This window comes from Anser anser, assembly GCF_964211835.1.
Source record: "Anser anser genome assembly, chromosome: Z".
NCBI classification, from domain to species: domain Eukaryota; kingdom Metazoa; phylum Chordata; class Aves; order Anseriformes; family Anatidae; genus Anser; species Anser anser.
In genome coordinates, this window is record NC_139723.1 from 27,960,672 (window position 1) to 27,984,158 (window position 23,487).

Consider the following 23,487-nt stretch of genomic DNA (forward strand, 5'->3'; position numbering starts at 1 on the left):
TGAAGATTTAAGGTGGATTACATTTAGTAAGAGTAAGATAAATGCCAGTGAAACTAGCATACTAGCTGCCTTCATGAACTGATAATTGTTTTGGAAATTCCAAATGGAAATGACCATTCCGAAATTGTAACTGCAACACAGCAGTCTGTTAGTGAATTATGTCTAATGAATCCAATACTGTTCCTATCTACCAAGTGTGACAGGGTCCTTTAGGGTAACAAATACGTGCATTTGAACTTTAATTTTTTCAGTTGATTTCTGCTGTGCATTGGAAGTCTTGGTGTTCCTCGTACAGTTCTTAATCAAAATTCAAAGCCAGGGTGTATTAGGCTGTCCTGAAAACTGACTGACAGAATGGCCAAGGAAGTTATTAAAGTGAGGGTACAGCAGGCTGTTCAATTGCTGTGACAGATGAGTAGCTGTCTGTGTCTCTTAACCTGTTAGCTCCGTGAGTTTTGCCACTGGTGGCCTGGGCTCTGATGCTGTCAGCTACGTGAAGCAGCTGACAAATGGTGTCCTCTTAAACAGTAACAACTCAAATGCATATTGCCCTCAGATGTTTAGACAAGGGCAAAGAAGTCAGACTGAACAGAGTAACTGGTACTAGGAAATGGGAGAACAAATAACACCAGCGTGTGCTTGTTAGAGGTGTTGAGAAGTTAATCCGGAGAAGGCTTTGATGGGTGTTCAAAGTTGCTAGGACAGTGCTGAAGAGCCACCATGCAGATCTGTATTTTTGTCTGTTATGCTTATTTTAGGACTTCGTGAGCAAGTTCAAGGCATGGCTTTGGTATAGCAGTAAGAGTTTTATTTTGAAAGATCTCAAGTGAATTTGGGAAGTTTAATTATTTTTTTACTGAAATATTTTAAATAATGCATCTTTTCCCACAGTTTGCATTCATTGTTTGGCATTGTTTGGTTATTTATAAGCCAGAATATGTGACTGCTTTTCTGTTCTGATTTTTTCTTTCTCCTGTTTTTTTTTTTTTCTTCTTACAGTCTTGGTTGCTTGTCGTACAACAAACAGAACAGCTGAGCAAAATAATGAAGACACATGCAGAGGATCTTAATTCTGGGCCTTTGCATAGGCTTACAATGATGATCAAAGATAAGCAGCAAGTGAAGAAGAGTTACCTAGGTGTTCATCAACAAATTGAAGCAGAGATGTACAAGGTATTTTATTCAACTGTTCTTTATAGCCAAATTGTAGTTTCTTGATTTGTTTAAAAAATAATATCTTGAGGATGGATTTTTTTAGTTCCGTTTTTTTTTTCTGTTGTAAAAGTGTTGATTTGTGTTATGTAGGCTGTCTAGTTTAAATTTTAGTTATGTCCTTCACGTTTTCATTCCCTTGCTAGCTGACAAGACAGAGATGGAAAACTTTATTCTGCATGAATTTATTTAGACAGATAACATTGGAAATGCTCCTGTTCCAGTAGAGGATGATTCTGTGTGACACTTCCCTGTGCCATCTCTTTTGTTCTCACTTCACTATAGAAATCCCTGGGACCAGGACATTGAAAAGTGTTTTTTTTTTTTTTGAATGGTCCTTACAATCCCCATTCTTTTGGGTGGGGATGGGATTCTAGTCCTTATTCTAAAATATAAATCACATGTAAACCAAATATTAAGGCTGCAGATGGAGCTCTTTGGGACCTTTTTTATTACAAGTCCCTTGTCTTCCTGATGTTGAAAGGATTGTGTCTAGTCAGTAAAGCTGACAGAAGTCACAGTTTAATTCAGGTGTTCTGGGGGAAGGTTAGCTGCAAATGTCAAAGAACAAACTGATAGTTTGAAAGGTCTACTGAGAGAAAGGAAAGCACTGCTTCTTCTTTCTTTCATCAGAGACTCAGAGATTTGGAGTAAAATAATTAAAATATAACATATGAGTAATATATTACAAATATGGTAGACTGGTGAGTAAAAGATTGGTGGGCTGGTTATAAGGAGAACTTTAAACTACTACTAAACGTATATCATGTTAAATATATTGGCTTTGTTAGGACTGCTTCAATAATCTGCTGGGATCTTGGCATCTTCCCCAGGTATTAGCTATGAGAAGTACATCCTATTTGCATGGTTGGTTTATCTGATTTATTGGCTGGCTTATCTGATAGAATTTCCAGGCCGAATAATCATGTCCACTTATGGATCGGTGCATTTGGAAATAGTCAGGATTGAAAATGGAGGGAAAGTGGTGGCATGTATTAGAAATAATAGATGCTAAATTTATATTTATTGGTGTCCATGCCCATGGCAGTGGGGTTGGAACTAGATGGTCTTTAAGGTCCCTTCCAACCCAAGCCATTCTATGATTCTATAGAGAATGGAGAAATGGAGAAAGAAAGAAAATATAAAAAGAAATAAAGTGTAGCAGAAGCAAGACTGGTCGGTGTTCAGGTAGGGTTTTAATGGAGACTTTATAAAACATACATATTGTGCTATTAAGGTAACTTAATGGAGTTAACAAAATGCAGTTTTTAAAAATAAGACTTTTTTCAAGTTGTTAAGACATTAAGCAATCCCCAAATATTTAATTACAAACCATATTGTTTTTAATCATGGGCTGCATGGGGATGCAAGATGAATAAACTTGCACTGGTTTTGTAATTCTCTTCTTCCCCCACCCCCTCCCCAGCTACTGCCTTCCAGGTTTTCCCAAGAAGCATTTGAATAACGTTTTGGTTAGATTTGATGTGTTCTTTCATTGTTAGCTGACATTGTTTATTCAAAGGTTCTGTGTCACTGGAACACTTACAGAATGGTTCCCAGAAATCCAAAACACTTTTTGTGTTCTGTGGTGTTATGTCTGTTTTTGTTATATGTGGTGACAAAATACTTATTATTTCCCAGGGCATTATCCAAAACTTGTAAAGATTGGTGTCTTTGCAGTTCATAATCTTTAGGATATTTGGCAAAAAAAAGTTTTCCTTCAGGTGTAATACTTATGTATCATACGTTTTAGAGACCTGCACAATGAGGAATCTTTTTTGATAAAATTCTCGAGGGCAATGGGACATATGCTTTTTACACAATACAATAAAATCTGTATCGTCGGGTTTATTTCAGTTCCCATTAAGATCCTGGATGTTTTTCCTTTCTTTGTGAACTTTGAGGGGAAGAAAAATGTAGAATACTGTGCTACTTAGTTGGGCAATTCCTTGATATATATACATTGAGATAAGGATAATCCTTCACCACTTTAGCTCCTTGAGAGTTAATTGAAGATGGAGGCACTTTGTTTTTCTCTGGTGGAAGAACACAGTTTAAGAATCAGCAAAATTAATTTCACAGTTATTACAAAGGTTTCTTAGTATTAGTAGCCTAATTTAATTTTACTTTTTTATTTATAAGAGAAGCACATTCGTTACCGTGTGTATGTTAATTGTGTTCACTACTTGCTAATCTTGTCTTCTTATCTATTGCTTAACAGAATTTTATAATACGTTTGCCATAAAGTTTCTTTTTCATATACCATTTCTATTAATTTAAAATAACAGCAGTTGTGAATGATTTACAGCATAAATATGTATAAATATGAGATGAAAATTTGGGAGTAATTTACACAAAATTTCTTGCCTTTAAGTTAAACCTTTACACAGATAGCCCAGAAATACAAACTACATATAGCATCTTGTTTGCTCTTAAAGGAATTCCATTAAGTCTCCAGATGTTGTTCTTGTGGGTGAGGATAGTAGTGGTGAGAATACGAGTGTCTGGGCCTGATGTAATAAAGAAAGGGAGAATTGTGAACACCAGTTTTCTTCATGCTAGTTGCATGGGGAGCAGTCTTCCTGCACAACAGATTTCCTTGTCAACACAGTGAGGGTGCTTCAATTAGATTAAGTTCCTCTTCCATGGTGATTGTATATTGCTTTGTCACAGTTTTTAAGTTTCTTTACCATTTATGCCATTTTTTTGGTATTGTAGTGGCTGGTTTGTTATGAGCTTTTGTTATCAAATTGATGATCTGTGAGTATTTCTGTATAGTGCACTAATTTTCACACAGTGAATGAAAATTGGGGTTAGAAGAGTCAACTTCATTGTAGTTTTCTGAACAAATGTTGTGATCAGTGGAGCTGCTTCTGATGGAAAGAAACTCCCTCAGGTGCTTTGTTAGACAACACTTTTTCTTTTCATGAATTTAAGTCTTATGACAGGTAGATTTATTCTGCGCAGTTGCTATTTCTAAGCTGTTTACATAAAATGCTATATCCAGAAGCTCTTTTCTCTTGGTTGTTGAGACACTAAAAGAATTCCTTGTTTTGCAGAGAACTTTTTCATCCAGTATGTTTAATGAGCATCTTTTTTGTGTTTTTCTCCCTTTTGATTGAAATAGAATAGTGTTTATAATAAGCTGGTTTTCCTTTTAGTTATTACACTGTACTGCTCTGATCCATGTGGGGGACTCTGTTTCAGGCATCTTGTTTCATTCCATACATTTATTGATTTTTTAAAAAATTTTGTTACACTGTGGAATAGCCTGTTAAGACTATCTCAAAACAATGAAAAGTGTTAACATACTTATTTTGGGAAGTAAATCCAGTCATATCATTAGTGAAAGAGAATTAACATTTTTTATGTTGAGTATTCTTACTGCTCTTTGTATTTCTGTTTTCTTGAAGGTCACAAAGACAGAACTAGAGAAACTAAAATCTAGCTATAGACAACTAATAAAAGAAGTAAATTCTGCCAAAGAAAAGTATAAAGAAGCTGTGGCTAAAGGTATGTGTCTGACTTGGGTTAATTTAACCTATTTATTACTTCTATTTATTACTTCCTATTATTTATTGCAAGGTAACACTTTTATTTTGAGCAACTTAATTATAATGTGAAAGCTTATTCAGTAAGTAAGAAAAGCTAATTGTCATCAGGTGTACTTGGAGGTACTCTAAAAATTATGAAAATAGTGATAGTCCTAAAAAAAATGGTAGCTCTGTCTTCAAGGTCTTCTGTCATTCCTTTAGTGGATGCATTTGGAATGTAAAATTGCTCATACCAACTGTTAATAGTGATAAACAGCTTGCAACTCCTTCTCACATACATTGCAGCTGCAGCCTGCTTGTGTCCTTTGACCTACTGTGGTTGCTGCAGTGGCATCAATATCAATTCTTGACACTTAGTAGAATGGATCTGAAAGGAAAAGGGGAAAATAATTCATCTGCACACTGGGATGCTTTGAAGTTTTTTTTGGGGAATGATGTGTCCAAACTGCACAAATTTTGACTGCCATTGAACTATGCTTATGATTAGATCAATGAGAGACTTTGTTATGTAATGTATTGGAACATGTTAATAATTGGTCTTACCTGCTTTTCTAAGTTTTTTTTTTTAAAGAAAATTAATTGCATGGCAGTGCATAAATATAATTCCAAGGTCCATCTTTACCACTTTGTACGACTGTCTAAAATTACGTTTACTTGCCCTATCAGTGCTGAAAGGTTGTTTCTTTCTAAATTTGTCTAAAATTTGGGGTGAGGGTTGATAAGTGAATATAAAGACAAAGCATTGTGGGATAAGAGAAGTTGTACTTAGCACTTTCTAGCTTCAGCGTATCTTTTTTATTTATGCATGTATTCATTTGAGGATGTAAATACTTACTCAGTTGTTCTTTTGTAGTTCCCCAGTTGCCTTCTACATGTTACTTTAATGTGGAGATTTATCTCCAAGTAATTATGTAGCTTGGGAGTATATAGTATGTAACGTGGAAAATATAATAGGGTGTTAGGATCATAGTATGTTCTTTTTATCCCATCTTCCTGTTATAGCTCTGATGATTCTTCATTCCTGATGCATGAAACTTTCCCATTAAAATCAAAGAGTGCCTTGGCTGTTCAGCAACTGTAATGTTTTGATGTGGTTATGATTAACTGAATTAATATTTCTTTAGATAGACAACAAACAAAAGCTATTTTTAAGACACTTATTACTCCAGTGGTTTTCCTTACCCTTCTCTTTTCTGCTTCTCTTTAGTATTTGTCTTTCATTAGTACAGTTCATAGTTAATTTAACTTTCAGTACTGTCTTACTGTCTACTTTAACAAACCCTGACCTTCAGAGAAATGGTGCAGGTTTTTCTTCCAAGAATTGCAGAAGTGTTTTACCCCTGCTGCACCACAGGCCATGTTCTTGTTTACACATACCTGTGTGATTGTGGGAGTGTAGAGGAGCTACTGTGGTTGTATATCAGTTGCAGGTCAACTGAGCTGTGACAGTGTTGTTAATGGTATTTTCATGGGTTTCTGCACCCTCAAGTTGTCAAACTGGCTTGCAAGATGAACAAGTTAGGGAAGTCTTAAAAGTATAATGCTTCATTGCTCCAGGCCTTAGTTGAGTACCTAGCACTTACTCAAAGTATGTGCTATTAGGAGATAAGCCTCTTGTTAACATAAAAACTGGTTTGGTTTTTCAGGCTTTCAAGAATTACTGAAAAAGGGAAGTAATATTGCATGCCAGAACAGTGGGAGGGCCTACGTAGTTATTAGAAATAGGCTGAAAAATATTTTGTTAAAGAAAACAATGAAAATCTTTGCGCACCAGCTCTTAGAAGAAAGATGTTAAAAGAGCCAGTCCAGTTCCATTTCTGTAAAATGTGATTCTTTGCAGACTCCATTCCTTTGGCAAGCTGAATCGCTATTACGGTGTCTGGCCCCTCCTGGCTGGAGCAGGAGGGGACAGCTACTCCACAAGAAATAGGACTTTGTCTTTGCTCCTGGGCTTGTGCATGCTAGATTATTTTTGTTTAGCACCTGTGCATGGAAGTGGTCAACACAAAAACCCAAGCAAGTTACACAATGGGATGATGTAGAAACTTCTCTATTTTGCAGATAGAACAATTTTGAAATTTGGTTACTTTTTGTAACAGAGAAGTTGTCTTCTGCTGAGAGAGTAAATTTAATACAGCTGCTACTGAAAGAGGTACAAGTGTGTCTCTAGTTTGGGAAAACAGATGTTTACATGTTTTCTGGTTGAGCTATTAAATGCGAAATTGATTTTTGAGCTAAACACCTACAACAGAGGATTTAACTGGCAGAGTTAGAGACTATTGAAAGTGATCTTAATCAGTAGCGGTTGTTTTTATAATAATTTTTCTGCAGCTACAATGTAATAAACTTTAGCTACTGTGTGTCGTAGTTTCCAGCAGCTAACAGGACAGTCACGTAAAACCAACATGTTGATGCCTTAATGCATAGTTATAGCCGTGTTCTCTTACACGTGAAAATAGCTAAGAGAACCTGTAGTAAGAGTAATAAGAGTAAGGGTTAAGCACTGAATAATGATACCAGTTAATTACTGGTCCTGTTTGTGTTAGGGCAATGGGAGGGCAGCTGGTGGAGAGTTTGGGTAGGGAAGCTGTTCTGTAGTGAGGAAGATGAAACTGCTTTTTCTGAAAGGTGCAGGAGCTTCATTGTTGAAGGGTTTTTGCTCTCCTGATCTAGAGAAATGCAAAGGTGGCAGAGATGGTGGCTCAGGAGTTTTTCTGGGAAACCTGTCTGTAGCAGTGCTTCTGCTTGGTCCCTGCTGGGGAAGCGGTGACACAGCTGAGTTGCAGAGGGCACTCCATGAAGTTCTGGCTGCTGCTTGGTGCTTAGACTGGACCGCATTGCCCTGTCCTGGCCACCAGTGTCTGCATGTTTTGTCAATCAGAAACGACCAATTCATCCTGTGTGTTCCAGGCCTTATCCCGTTTAACCATGATGTGCTGCTCCTTTGTGGACCAGTGATCGGTGCATCCCTAAGAGTAGGAAATTGGGGAAGGGGGGCAGGAAACCTGCGTGGATGAGCAAGGAGCTCATCGATAAGATCAAAAGGAAGAGGAAGGTCTATGAAATGTGGAAAAAGGGCCTGTCCTCTTGGGAAGAGTATAGAAGTGTTGTCAGGGCCTGCAGGGATGCAAGAAGGAAGGTTAAAGCCCACCTAGAGATGAGGCTTGCAAAAGAGATGAAAGATAATAAGAAGGGTTTTTTTTAAGTATGTAAACAGTAAAAGGAAGGCTAGGGATAATGTGGGTCCCTTGCTGAACGAGGGGGGTGTCCTGGTAACGGGAGATGCCGAGAAGGCGGAGATACTGAATGCTTTCTTTGCTTCAAGGACTCCCCCCCGGGACTCCTCGACCCTAGTGGGGGAGAAAGGGGCTGGGAAATGGAGGGCTCCCCCGTGGTTGACCCGAGGGTAGTTGGGGAGTGCCTGAGTGGGCTCAACGCACACAAATCCATAGGTCCCAATGGGATGCATCCACATGTGCTAAGGGAGTTGGCAGAGTTGATCGCCGAACCGCTCTCTATCATCTTTGAAAGGTCCTGGAGAACAGGAGAGGTGCCTGAAGACTGGAGGATAGCCAACTCTGGTCACTCCGGTCTTCAAGAAGGGCGAGAAGGAGGATCCAGGAAACTACAGGCCAGTCAGTCTCACCTCTGTCCCTGGAAAGGTGTTGGAACAGCTTGTTCTGGATGCCATCTCCAAGCAATTGGAAGAGAAGAAGGTTATGAGGAGTAGTCGGCATGGATTTACCAAGGGGAAGTCGTGCTCGACCAACCTCGTTGCCTTCTATGATAGCATCACCAGCTGGGTAGATGGGGGGAGAGCAGTGGATGTCATCTACCTTGACTTTAGCAAGGCTTTCGATACTGTCTCCCATGATACCCTGATAGCAAAGCTGAGAAAGCGTGGGATAGAGGAGTGGACAGTAAGGTGGGTTGAGAACTGGCTGACTGGCCCAGCTCAGAGGGTGGTGATCAGTGGCGCAGAGTCCGGCTGGAGACCTGTGACTAGCGTGTTCCCCAGGGGTCGGTGCTGGGTCCGGTCTTGTTCAACATCTTCATCGACGACCCTGATGAGGGAATAGTGTCTGCCCTCAGTAAGTACACCGATGACACAAAGCTGGGAGGAGTGGCTGACGCGCCAGAAGGCTGTGCTGCCATTCAGTGAGACCTGGACTGGCTGGAGAGATGGGCAGGAAGAAACCAAATGAGGTTTAACAAGAGGAAGTGTAGAGTCCTGCACCTGGGAAGGAACAACCGCACGTGTCAGTACAGGCTGGGGGACGACCTGCTGGAGAGGAACTCTGAGGAGAAGGACCTGGGAGTCCTGGTGGACGACAGGTTGACCATGAGCCAGCAGTGTGCCCTAGTGGCCAAGAAGGCCAATGGGATCCTGGTGTGCATTAAAAGGAGCGTGGCCAGCAAGTGAAGGGAGGTGATCCTCCCCCTCTACTCTGCCCTGGTCAGGCCTCACCTGAAGTACTGTGTCCAGTTCTGGGCTGCCCGGTACAAAAAAGACAGGGATCTCCTGGAGAGAGTCCAGCAGAGGGCCACAAAGATGATACGGGGCCTGGAGCATCTCCTCTATGAGGAAAGGCTGTGAGACCTGGGTCTATTCAGCCTGGAGAAGAGAAGACTGAGAGGGGATCTTATCAATGTGTGTGAATACCTGAGGTGTGGGTGACAGAGGGATTTGGCCAACCTCTTCTCAGTGGTTTGTGGGGATAGGACAAGGGGTAATGGCCACAAAATGGAGCACAGGAAGTTCCGCACCAGTATGTGAAAGAACTTCTCGGTGAGGGTGATGGAGCACTGGAACAGGCTGCCCAGGGAGGTTGTGGAGTCTCCCTCTCTGGAGACAGATATTCAAGGCACGTCTGGGCAGCCTGCTCTAAGGAGCTTGCTTTGGTAGGGGGGTTGGACCCGATGATCTTTCGAGGTCCCTTCCAACCCCTTCGATTCTGTGATTCTGTGATGACCATGGCAATCACAAATGTAGCCTGGCTGGTCATGCTTGGGTGTGGAGTCCCCGTGTGTCAGGCAATCCGGTTGGTGCTACTCACTTGGTTGATAAGCAGATTTTGCCTTTTACAGTCCTTTATTTTATAATATTATGTGTGGTGAGAGAAAGCAGGCTGGTAGGGGTAAAGTCAGCGAGCTGAACTAGTCCAGTGCCTCTCTAATGATGTGTACTTAAGCAACTGGGGAAATACTTGTTCATTCTGATAGCCTCTTCTGGTTTTAGAAGGTGTGGGGTGGAGGCCTTTTGTAAAAACTTCTTTTGCAGAACTGAGGGGATCATTTGGAGCAAAACACAAAAGGAAAAACTACTAGATTATCTTTCCATAATGAAATGGACAGCCCTCTGAAATGTTTTGAATGTGTGATATAGAGAAGAAAGATGTGTGAACTTCCAGCAGTGGTCCCAAGTGACAGTCACAGATCGGGTGTAATGCTGTGCCTACAGCGCTGTAGTGCCATCAGTGATGCTGAGTAGCAAGGTACTGTTGTATGGCAACACGGCATGTGGGCTTAGCTGCAGCAGGAAGACACATCAAAACAAAATTTATGCCAAATGATAAAGACATGGTTTTTCCGAAGAAGAGGTCACAAAGTTCTAGAAAGTTTCATAAATGAAAGGTAGAGAACACAATCTGGAAACTGTGGAACAGGTGTTGACATTTCTTGTTACAATTTGACTGTTAGTTGATCCGGTCACTAATTATTTCCAAGTAAGGATGTTCTTCCCACAATTCTTTTTATTTCTGCAGAATGGTGCTTCTGTATTAATTTATTTCAGTGTGTGTTTGTGGGGATTTCCAATTTTTTAATTCTTGATTATTTTTTTTTGATTAAAGAGTATTTACTGTTAGATTAAAAAAAAAAAAACTTAAGCAAGAAAATGATAACGTGAAATCAAAAATATTAATAAATGTGATCTTTTCCTTACATTTTAAAACACATATATATATATATGGGAAGCATTAATTCTTAGAATTTAGCATCTATTTGTATAGCTGATTTTGGTATTAGGTGTTAAAATGTGAAGTAAGGCTTTTATATCAGTTAATTTTTGCAAGTTGGAATAGAGCCAATTTGGCCTTGGGAGGTTCTTACTGGATTTGAATATAATATCTTTAGGCAGCAAAATTTGTAATTTTCATGTAGATACATCTTGTACAGATGTTTATTGTGTTTTTGTTGCTAGTTAATTACTGACTGAATACAGGAGCTATGCTGTAATGTTATGTGATAGAATGGATCTGAAATAAAGAAAAAATATGATTCTTAATACATAATTTAGTTATTTCATTTTATACTGTTACAGCAGTATAAAATGAAAGTACGTATGTGAAATTTCCCTAGATTGGCTTGTGATCCTTGACAATGTCATGATTTAGAGGAGACTAGAAATATTAACAGTACACCTAGCACATTGTAAAACATTGCATCTGCTGGAAAAATGATTTCTGAACCCTGCAACTCTTGTGATTTAATACTTTAGAATTGATGTGACTTCCGTGGTACTTATTGAAGTTTCGTGACAGCGTAAGCTGTATCTATGATAAATACTGTTAAAAGTTAAAATACTGATAAAAGCTGTTGAAAAAGCCTTCATTAAACCGAAGTATTGTCCTGCTACTCTTTGTGATAGCTGAGTGGCCAGAAAATGCTTTTATTAGGTGGCTGGTGCGTTCATTCTGAGATGCTTGTAAAATTATACTGCTACATTTCCTAGTGGCATGTGTTGCCTTTAGGTTTTGCTGAGGTCAGAGAAACTCTTAATATCTATCTATTTATTTATTTATTTTTGACTGGAATGTAGGTGTTCTAAGATGAAACAAATACTGCTGTCTGAACTGGCCTGTCTTATTCACAGATGTCAGCAGGCTGGAGGGATTTCAAATTAATACTCTGTTGCAAGTATTACAACTCATAGACACTACACTAATGCTTGAAAGGGCTAGGGTTGTTTCTTGGGTGTGAAATAAAGCTTCTAGAGAAGGAAACTCTGGGAATTGCAGTGCCAAGAGATCTTGGTGACTTCTGGTAGAGTTTGGGACCAGCTTAGACATACTGTTTCCACTCAAAGTGGACATGCAGCATCAGGACCTGCCCTCCTCAGGCTTAACAGACAAGCACTTACAGCTTAGTGAGAGTTTTTTAGTGGTGCTTATTAGCTCAACCATCTTAAAGCAGTTCATAAGGTTGCTTTTTTGTTTTGTTTTGTTATTTTTGTACTTTATCTTCTGATATGCATTAAGCAAGTACCTTTTATTGAACTCTTAGCTCAGAAGTTTAGGTCTTCAGTATTCTGTAAACTTGAAATCTGTAAGTATATACAATTTTTTTTTTTTGTCCCCATCAGAAAAATATTTGTCATTTGCACTCATTAATTTGGTAGATAAGGTTTGGGAAAAACTTCTTATCCTTGTCTCAGGAATAAGATGAGTGGAGGAGGAAGTGGGTGATTTTCATTGTTGAAGAAACATGTTCACGTAAGCCTCTTGCAAGATACAAAGGGAAGAAATAGACCTTAGACTCCTGTCTCTTTTCTGTCTTTGTGATTTTGGTCTTGCGGAGCTCATGTTAAATAAGAGCACTGTGCTTGCATCTTTTTTCTTGGAAACAAGTAAACAAACAAAACGATCCTAACTTAGTTGTAGCAGTTTGCATAAAAAGTCCTGTGTAGATTGGTATAAGCTGCCTACTGATGGGAAGCAGCGAATGGCTTCCTTGGGTTGTTTTGCTTGCACGAGTGGCTTTTGCTTTACCATGAGCTGCCTTTATCTCCACCTGTGAGTTCTTGCACTTTTACCTTTCCAATTCTCTTCCCCCATCCCACCTGGGGAGAGTAAGTGATCAGCTGGGTGGTGCTGAGCTGCCTGCTGGAGCTAAGCTGCAATCTTGCTTTAAAAAAAATGTTCCTAGAAGATTATCTGTGTGAAAGACGTAATCATCTCACTAACAAGTACAAAAAACATTTTCAGTAGAATAATGCAAGCAAATAATATAAGGGAACATTCTTTTCTAGACACAATGAAATAATGCTCAGTGAAAACGTGTCTCTTCAGAGTTGAAATAAATAAGGAAGTGATTATGTGGGAGGTTTGTTATATTGATAAACAAATGTAGAGACAGAAAAATACCGAAGAATTATCTTTGTTATCAGAAATGATGAAAAATACATAAATGGAAAGATAGATTCAGTTCTGGGAAATTATTTGAAAAACTACTGTCATAAACACTGTTAAATGTCTAATAGATCACTATAGCATTGGTGGAGCTTTATGCTTTATTGCTGAGACTTGAAAAAGAAAAAAGATTTTAAAATAAACCAAATTTTTTTTTCCTGACTAAAATGTTCTCAATATTTGCCTCCTTTCTCGAAGGAGGATAGATACTTGATTCTAGAAAAAGTAACTAAATAGAATAAAAGCCCTAATACTTGCCATTTCTTCTCCTTTTTAAACTTGTCTGAAATCAAATGCTGTGGTACCCAAGTGAAGTTTTAATGGCGGAAATTGCAGAAACTCTTAAGCTAAGCTTCCTGGCTTTTCTTGGAGAGTAAACCATGAAGTCATGACCATGACAGTCAGACATTAATTTAAAATAAAGGCATTTATTTTTATTTTATAAGCCACAGAATAAGCCAAAACAGGGATGAGATGTCCAAAGGAACCTTCTAAAGTGCTCAAGGAAGATAACTTGTTCTGTGCTCATACATCACAGTCTGAGTTACATCGGGAGAAGGGAGGGAAGAGGATGCACACTTGTGCCTGTTGTCCTCCTGCTCTGCACAAGTTGGTCACACTGCAGGCTAGGCCGAGGAGTTTGAGACCGGAGTTTTTGTCTGTCTTGCTCTGTAGTGTGTAATAGATAATTGGATAGAATTCCAAGATTTATTTCAAACAGTACAAATATAAATTGCAAGATGTAAAAATGTACATCTAACAGGAAAAATGCTGCACGTGTAGCTTGAGAAGAGTGAAGAAGACTGCAAGGTCAAGCAAAGGTAGGATTCAGCCACCAATCATGCAACAAATTGTGCAAGTTTCAGAAAACCTGTTTCTTTACACTGTTAGGGAACAGTTCCAGGAAATGTGTAGTTCTGAAGAGGAAATGAGATGAGAGAAGAGACTATTCTGAGCTAGGTCTGAAACAACTATGGCGTCTTTGCATTCTTGCATTCTTTGCAAGAGCGTTACAAGATCAACATTCATGTATTACTGCTCCCTACTTTCCTCTATGACTGTAACCTTTGGAAAGACAGTAATTCACATTGTCCAATGAAGCTTTTGGAAAGCTTGCAGAAGGAAAAGTGAAATCTCTGCCCAGGCCCCAAGGACTCAGTCAGCACTGCATTTCCCTGCCTGGTCCCCTTAGGTCTCCCCCCACCTCGGCCCAGGCCCAGGCCGCCATGTCGAGGGAGGTGATCCTGCCCCTGGTGAGGCCACACCTGGAGTATTGTGCCCAGTTCTGGTCTCCCCAGTGCAAGAGGGACACAGAGCTACTGGAGTGAGTCCAGAGGAGGGCTACGAATACAATTAGAGGACTGCAGCACCTGTTGTACGAGGACAGGCTGAATGAACTGGGCCTTTTTAGCCTGGAAAAGAGAAGACTGAGAGAAGACCTCATTAATATGTATAGATATCTGAGGGAAGGGTGTTGAGAGGATGGAACTAGTCTCTTCAGTTGTGCCCAGTGACAGGATGAGAGGCAATGGGCACAAACAGAAGCACAGGAGGTTCTGGCTGAATATGAGGGGGTACTTCTGTACTGTGAGGGTGACAGAGCACTGGGACAGGTTTCCCAGAGAGGTTGTGGAGTCTCCTTCTCTGGAGATACTCAAAACCCTCCTGGATGCCATCCTGTGCAATGTACTCCAGGTGATCCTGCTCGGCAGGGGCGTTGGACTAGGTGATCTTCAGAGATCCCTTCCAACCTCGGCCATTCTGTGATTCTGTTGTCACTTGTTATCAATAACCAAAATGTTCCTCTTGCTTTAGGGTTCAGGTAAGGCTCCTTCATATGGGTGCTTGCTTACTACTGTTGGCATGTATTTCTTGGTTGCAGTTCACTATGTGTACCACATAGATAAGCACTTGTATAGTTTGGGAGCATCTGCTCGAGTGTGAACTTTGTCTTTTCATTTAGTATGAATGCTTCTAATGTAGCCAGACACCCACATTTTTTCTTGCTTCAGCCTCTCTGAGAAGCAAAGTGGCATAAAATCCTTCAGTTCTCTCTGGCATCACTAGTTATTTTAACTCCATAATGACATGGATTTTTTGGTGTCCTTCAGCTCTTGCTTCTCATGTACTTGTGGGGCTTTGCCTGTCGGCTTTTGTGTCTTTGCTAGCTGTAGTTCTTTAGTACCTTGATTTTAATCCTGATTTTTATATATATGTACCTGTTCAGATCTAAAAGTTCTTTCTGTTTTCAGTTCTGATTCAGTATCTTCTGTTATTTTCCTTGTCAGTTCAGAAAGTAGTAATATTCACCTTGTATTCTTCCCTGCAAAGAAACATCTGCAGGTTTTTGAAATCCATTACATATTTTTTCTGATCACTGTTTGTTACTTTTGTCAGAATTGCTTTCCATGTTTGTGTGTGTAATCATTTTTTCAGCATATCAATGAGAATTAAATTTTAAGTATTTATTTTTAACTTACATTATCCACTGGGTGTAAAATCCTTCCTGTGCCATGTTACAAGCATTAGCCAGTGCAGCATTAGTCATATCGCCAGCACACAAATGAGTATATGCAGTTCCCTGCTGCCACCAGTTTCTTTAGATGCTTTGCTATTATTTGAAGAACAAGTAGTGAACCACAAGTTGTCTGGCTAGTAAAGTATCCTCTACTCCTGAAGCAGCTGTTTTGGTCTTGTGCTATAGTGTTTTCTTTCTCCAATTACTAAATACTGTCTTATAACTAATGTTTGTATGAGTGAGAGGCCAGAGGCAATCTTTCTTGAAATACCCTAACATCGGACTCCTAGTGTGGGATTTATGTGAAAATTGGACAAGAAGTTACTGCAGAAATTTCTCTCTAATGGTAGACATTCTAAATGGCTCCATCAGATTTATGCTGCATTCACATGCTATATTTAGTATTTCAATTATGCCGTTTCAAAAAGCAATTATGGTATTTATTGTTTTGTAAGAGAAAACACTAAAAGATGCAAAAATCTGAGAGAACATCTCAAGTGCTGACAAGCTTTTGGCTATCTGTGTTTTGCCAGTTTTTTCTTCTTTGAAACATTTTTTTCCTTTCCTATCCACAGAGATCCCAAACAAACAAATCAAATAAAAACAAAGCAAACTTAAGAACAAACAGCTTAAAAACTGATACTGTGAGGAGGTCTTATAGACAGCTTTTCTTACCACTGTTGCAGAGCAATGCTGAGAGGAAAAAAGTACAATCTTTCTGTAAAGCGGGATTCTTTGGTAGAGGGCTTTGTTTGAGCTGAAGGACATCAGTGAAACAGAACTTCAGGGGTTATGGTAACATGTATCCATTAAAGTACAGTGTTGCACTTCTTTTTTCTACCAGCCGGTCTACAATGTAAACATAAAGAAATAGTTTCTTAGAGCATTCAGTCTTGGAGTTCTTCATGACCACTTTCTGCGTTTAACCTACCCAAAACATTTCTTTTAGGACTGTTGATTTTGAGGGGAGTGCTTTGTATTTCATGTTAGTCAAACCTGAGAATTTCACCGTATGCTTCTCTCCTTCAAGAGGATAATTTTCAAATAAAATCTTTTATTTTAATGGTTGGCCTTGACGACCTTAGAGGTCTTTATCAACTTAAATAATTCTATGTTTATTTGATCTTTTGGACCTTTGCTTTTGTTATTAGGTGTTACATAAGATTTAGCTGAAGGGGTTTAAACTGAAGGAGCTTAACTGGAATTTTCTGTTTTTGAGAAACATTAAAGAGTTGGTCATTACTTTAACCTGCACTGTCATAAAGTTGAACTTGAAATCTGAACAGCTAAACTTGTACTAGTTCTTGAATCTTAAATATTGTACTACAGATACCCATCAGGATGTTGATCCTTGTTCTCTGCAAATTAGTGGATGCTTTACTCTGTATTCTGTAGTGTCACAGTTTTGCTGTTTGAAGGAAAGATCTGTAATCCAGATTTGAAAAGCTTAAAACCCGAAGCTTGCCCGTGCATGTCTTTAAGCCACATCCCCTGCCATCTTAAGAAAAATCAGCATATGTCAAACCATACAGTGCTCCATCAGTAAAGTTTTCTGAACTATGAACCACAACAAACAGCTTTCAGCTATTAAACTAAACCAAAAATTTACACCATAAATAACCACTACCTAATAGAGACTATCAATATTGTATTTCTTTCAGAAACCTCATTAATGCCTAAACTATCCCTTTCTCCCATCTCTGTGGAGAATAGTCCTTTGCTATACATTGCTTTTTAGGAGAACACCTCCACTAATTTTAGACTAAATCAATGTATCATACACACTAAACTTTTAAATGCAGCCTTTGGACCTATGATTAATAAAAGAAATGTAGCTACAGAGATACAGTATTATTTCCACATTGTAATTTGTTTTTTAACACAGCAAAATGCAGTGAGGCTGAGAACACAGTTGTTCTATGTGTCAATTAACAGAAGAAAACATCCGATTTTCTTTATCTGTATAACGAATTTCATAAATAGATCTAATTATAATTCTACTGCCACCAGTTGTTGACAAATCTGTTTAATGTTTATAAAAACAGACTGTGTGTACAATATGTTAAGCTATAAACCGTATTATGAAGCTTGCAAAATTCAATTATGAAAGTTTGACATTTGCAAAGAAAAGGCCGGCATTCTTGCTATGCCATTCTAGAGAATCAAGTATTTCAATTTCTAGTAAAAATTACGTGAAGTTCAAATATCAGAGTATAATATTTTTGAGATAATTTTGGACTATGTAAGTCAGAACATGCTGGCCAAATAGCCTGAGTAAGAGTGGCCAAACATATAATAAAAACAAAAAACAATCCAGCATTTCTTCGTCTCCCACTGCTGTGTTCCCCTCTCCCAAGGAGTGCTCAGTCCAGTGCCTCTGCTAAAGGATTAGTCTAAGGCAAGGAAAGCTTGTTTTTTCCAGCTCTGATTTCCAGCTGCCTTGTCTTCTCCCCTTTCAGCCAGTCCCCGGACTGTAGTTACTACTCGATGGCTTCCTCTCCAGACTCTCTTCAGTCGCTTTTCTATTATCTTTACACGTTTTCTTATTCTCCACAAAGACCACGTAGATATGTCTTGTCTCCAGACAACCAACTGTAACCAACTGTATTTGAAAGCTGGGTGTGTATGATGTTTTGATTTATTCTCAAATTTGTTGAAATGTTCTGCTAAGGAATAACAAACTTTGTACAGCAAAGTCCTCAAGGCAGATGGGAAAATGGGATACTGAGCTATACCATTTTCCTGTAGTCTTGGTGCACTGCTGTCAGACGTGTTCAGTCACTCTATTTTCTGGGATGCTATTCTGAGCATGCTGTTGTTTTTTTTAGTTTGTTTTGTTTTTCTAAACTGCCCTCTAAGTGATATATGTTTAATTTAGAAATAAGTACTACAATATTCTTCTGTTTTGGGAAAATAATATACAAATAAATAAAATGGTCTCCCCATGAAAAATAAGTTTTTGGTTGTTCGCTTCAGTCAACATCTTTATCAGCGTCTTTATTACCTCATATATCAGGCCCCAACTAATATTCCTGAGGCACTCCGTTGAGTGCCTGCTTCCTCCTTTAAAAGCCGATCATGTTTCCGAAAAAACTTCCTCAAGTTTCTTTCGAGTTGTAAAGCTAAATACCTTCCTGTCCTGCTAATTTTTTCTTAGTTCGTTTGTTCTCTAACCTCTTCTGACGTGTCTGAAGAGAGATTCTTTGACTCTTTCATACAGAGACATTTCAGCATGGAAATCTCTGAATGTCATTCACAGTGAAAATGAATGCAAAAAAAAAAAAAAGGATTTTTTTCTACCAGCTCCTTTTATATAGCAACTGTTCTTTACATTTTCTGAAGAGCTTGCTGACTCCAGTGTATTTGAAAGGATTTATTATCAGTTTTATTGCTATTTTACAAGTTTTTCCTGCAAATCTTTTTTGACATGTGATAATGTGTTTCTATGTTTTAATTTATCAGAGTTCGCAAACCTTTGTGTGTTCCTTGTTTGACAAAATTTCAGCTTTTCAAGGTCTGCTTTCAAGTCTCAATCTGTCACTTTTTCGTTTTATCTACTACTTTATGATAGGTGGTTGACATGTTAAAATAAAGTTTTTTTTATTAATTTATTTTAAGACTGTAAGAAATGTATCGGTATGATTGAGATTTTTGGTTAGTGTGTGTTTATCTGTGCAGGTCACTGTGAATCTGCATTTGATAATTGCAGATACAGATTCATTTAAGATGCTTTCAGTGCCTGAAAAAAAGTCATCAGACACTTCATAAATATTGAGGAGATAACGAGGATACGAGTAAGAGCTTATATGTCTCAGTAAGGAAACATGTCAAAATAATATGTTATCCTTTTATGACAAGGGCAATGCATGATCAAGTTGGAAATATTCTAATAGAGGTGCAAAGCTGCCTGCATAAAACTGCTTGGAGAATGGTTATTAACGGGGTCCTGTCAGAATAATGTATCCTGTGGGACACGAAAGGATATATGTTGGGATTAGGTGTGGGTGGCCTTCCTGTGTTTCATCACTTTGAACCAAAGTTTACTTATTAAATTTACAGGTGTCACTATACCTTAAACGGATTTATAGTACATTGGAGGACAGATGTAGAGTTTAAAATAATTTGAGAAACTGGAGAGATGGTTGGAAAAATGTAGTGGGTTCTTTTTTTTTCTTCCAAAATCAGATTAACTAGATCAGATCATCACTAATTAGTGATGCCATGTTTGTATGGCATCCAAAAACGGCACTTTTTCTTTCATTTAAAATGATCTAGAATCATCTGGTTGTATGACTTATCCTGTGGCTTTCGAAGTTGAACCTTGACTGAAATTTCATTTGTGTGAGGCTGTGAGCCATTTGACTGAAAAGAGAAAACAGGATTTATAAGGGAAGACCTATACACTGTTCAGTGTGAAGATTACAAGACTGGGCAGAAGAGGAGAATATCTAGTCTTCTGCTGTATAAAAGATGGATTCCAGAGAACTGTAGAAGCTGTATTTCATGTCCATGGCACACAGATGAAGTAAGCAAGGGTATAAAGAGTTTATTAAAGCAATAAAAATTTAGATTGGAGAGTGAAGGGACAAGATGGTGGGGGAGGGGAGTGTCTTATATCAGTGTGGGGGAGTGCTATCATACCACAGCTAGCACACTGACCTGAATTGTACTGGGAAGTTGCAAAGTTATCTGTCATTGCAGGTTGTAGGAAGATCACAGAAACATATATCACATAGTTGTGCAATCACTGTGGCAAAGAGTAGAATAGATGACCTCTTGAAGAACATTGTGACTCTCTGGTTCAGCACCCAGCTGGTCTTGTAAGCATGGACTTGAGGATTTCTAGGTTCCAATAGTGTGGAGATGAGACGGTAATGGTGACCTTCTGATATTCCTGATGCATACCGACAGTGATGAGGAAATGTTAAGTTGTAGTATTAGGGCAGAGAGTTTTGGATGGGAGTAATAGTGCTGGAGTTCAGCTACTGATATGTAGACTGCACCAGTGCTTTCTTGGGATGATATGTGGTACTAGATTTTTTGCTCAAAATAAATGACAGCTTCTAGGTGAATCAAGGGTCTGACCTAGTAGGACATCTTTTATTTTCTGCTTTAAAAAATAAACATTTCAGGTAAAAAAGAAAAAGCATTTTTGATAATCATATGAATGAGTTTTATTCTTAATAATGGTATTATTTCTATACCTGTGTAGGTAGTGGTTTTCATATAAATTTAGATAAAGAATTCTTGGATTTCTACTCAAAGTAAATGCAGTTTTTTCTTCCTTAGTCCAGAAGAGGAAAACCAAGGCATTTGGTCTTACTAACAACCTGAAAATGGTCAAAATTTACTTTCTTCACTTGAAAATTGTCAAATTTTACTTTCTTCACAGTAATACCTTGGTAATGTATTTCTTTAGGAGAAGAAAAGCTGCAAACTTACCATGAATCTTTTAGAATTATGTTATCCACAAGTTTGTATACTTTTAAATCAACTTTTCATCTTCTGTTTTTGTTTTCCGTTAGGAAAGGAGACTGAGAAAGCCAAAGACCGGTGTGATAAAGCCACTATGAAGCTTCATATGTTGCATAATCAATATGTGTTGGCACTGAAAGGAGCACAGTTACATCAGCACCAATATTATGATACTACGCTTCCTCTGTTACTTGATTCACTACAGAAAATGCAAGAAGAAATGATTAAAGCCCTGTAAGATCTCTTCCTGTGTATATTTAAACATGCAAAATTTTGTGTGCAGTATCCTAATTTATAGACTTATTAGAAAATAATTACCCTTGATATAAAAATAATCAAAGTTTATGAGAAAAGCTACTTGCATCTTTCAATTAACAATAACTGTGAATAGATAAGTATTCAAATACAGACAGTAGTTTTGAGGGGATGCTTAAGCATTTTGGCAAGACACTGTCTTCTTGTAAAACTTTTAAATTTTACAGATAAACTGCAGTGTTTACAACTGAGCTCATCCTTTATCCTCTCCTTCCGCTGGGATAGTATAGAAGTTTGTTGCCCCTCCGTAGTCTTATTTTTAGGAAACTCTCTCACTAACAAATTTGCTTTAAACTCGCCAACCATCTTGACAGTCATTTTGGAGGAGGTCCAGGCAGATGTATGGTTAGTCATAGGTATGGACAAATAACAGGATCACGTAGACTTAATCTCAGTGAAAGGAATCCAACCTTAAAAATACAATTACCTTTTCCCTGAAAATCATTTTCTACGTAATTACAGAAGATATGCAAGCTGATGATCTCAGAGAACAAAAAATTAGGACTTTAAGCCTTCTTTTCTGGTCTGTAACCACCGTGCTGCCTCTCTGACCTTCCTGAAGCATGTGAGTTGGTTAGGTCTTTTTCTTTGGCATTCTGTATATCACTTAGTTTAAAAGACGGGGTAGTTACTTTTACTTGTAGGTATTGTTCATTTAGATGTGATGCACTCATTTTCTTACTTTTTCTGGAGCCTATGTTCATCTTGACTTCGGCACACAGGAAGTGAGGGAGAGTTGAGGATTTCATACTCTATATGCTTAGGTGATGCAGACAACGTTAGCGGCCCCATATAGTATAGTATTACTGCCTTTGATGCTGGTGCAGGTTAAATGAAATGGACCTCTGTAGTAGTCTCCTCAGTCCTTTTAATCTTTATGTAGAATCACAAGAGAATACAGGTAAATTTTTCTGTTGCAATTAAGTTGATTTTTCAGAAATGTAAGTCATAGTAATTCACTGAAGAGTTTTATCATGCAAAAACCTATTGAACCCATTTGTCCTTGTTATCACTGAGGTAAAGACTGGAAACAATTTTTGTCAATAGCTGATCATTTTTAGTGAGATCTGAGTTGATTGGAAAATTAGTGTTTTCTGTTAACTCTGGGCTTAATTCTGTAAAAAGAGGTGGTGATGTCAGGTGTGAAGCTTGATGTTGCCATAGTATGAAACAAACTTCCTTAATAGTTCTGATTTGGCAGATCAGTTTGTTTGGCAATCTTGAAGCATAGATTAACATTATTATTATTATTATTTTATAATTGACATTGATTCCCTTCTCTTAGATATAGCATTGCTGTAGTTGACATTGGCTTATCTCTTCTGTTGCAGTCTTTGAGTTGTTTTCTGGAGTGTTTTCAGACATGTTGTTCACGGGCAAGGCAAAATTCTTCTCTTGTCTGTTCTCTCCTCAGAAAAAGTACTGGAAAAATCCAAGCAAATAATGCTTTCTTACTGAGTAAATAAGTCTAGAGATCATATCCAGGATAAAATATTAATACTTTTATCTCTGCATTTTTCTCTGGTATGGTCAAAATTGATCAGTATTTGAAAAAGCTTGCTATACTTCAGCACCTGGCAAGCCAGAAAATCTGACAATAAAAAAAAAATAAAAAGAAATTGGAAATGATTTTGAGGGTTCATTTATGGAAAGCAGAGAACAGGAAAGTATTCTGAGGAAGTGTTACTGGATGCTATTAAAATTTGTGGTAAAATATGACCTAGTCCTTTACTACTCCTTAATCACTTGCTTTTCCCCACTTCAGGGACCAGGTAATGACAAGGCTGGATGACACGTACTTTCTTGTGTGAACCTCTTCCTTGATTTTGGCTCTTCTTGTAAATATATGCCAACTTGTAATGTATGCCAATTCATAAAATGAATATATGTTAAAGGATGGATAAAATGATTAAAAAAAAACAGTTTTCACACTGTCTTTTCCCTTATGCCAGAATATATTTATTTTGTCAGTCAGGGGAATATGAGACACTTCAGTGTAGATTATGTTGAACATGTTTATGTTTACATGATTATGTAGAACATGTTGTTGTGAGAAAGGGTATCATCAAGGAGCTGTATGTGTTCATTTTCCTTGTAATCCCTACAGCTTTAGTTTAGCTACCCTGTATGTAGATGCACTGAAATCAGTACAAGGAGCATGTTATTAGAGACTTCTCCACCAATAGCCGATTTGTAAAGAAGAGGCCACAATTGATATGTTGTT

At 38.2% G+C, this 23,487-nt stretch overlaps 1 protein-coding gene across 13 annotated transcripts in view; it reads left to right on the plus strand.

Annotated features, from left to right (window-relative positions):
- Positions 1 to 23,487, plus strand: part of FER (FER tyrosine kinase) — a 201,359-nt gene that overhangs the window by 21,683 nt on the left and 156,189 nt on the right. For 12 of the 13 annotated variants that reach the window (XR_014576434.1, XR_014576435.1, XM_083816304.1 and 9 more), the window contains 3 exons: positions 1,000 to 1,173; positions 4,626 to 4,725; positions 20,999 to 21,182. Coding sequence is in view for 11 of the 13 variants with exons in the window: in XM_083816304.1 (XP_083672430.1) it covers positions 1,000 to 1,173; positions 4,626 to 4,725; positions 20,999 to 21,182 (458 nt within the window). In the remaining 2 variants the exon portion in view is untranslated. Of the gene's footprint in view, positions 1 to 999; positions 1,174 to 4,625; positions 4,726 to 19,759; positions 19,999 to 20,998; positions 21,183 to 23,487 lie in introns of those variants that run through there. The other variant, XM_083816309.1, reaches the window with a different exon arrangement.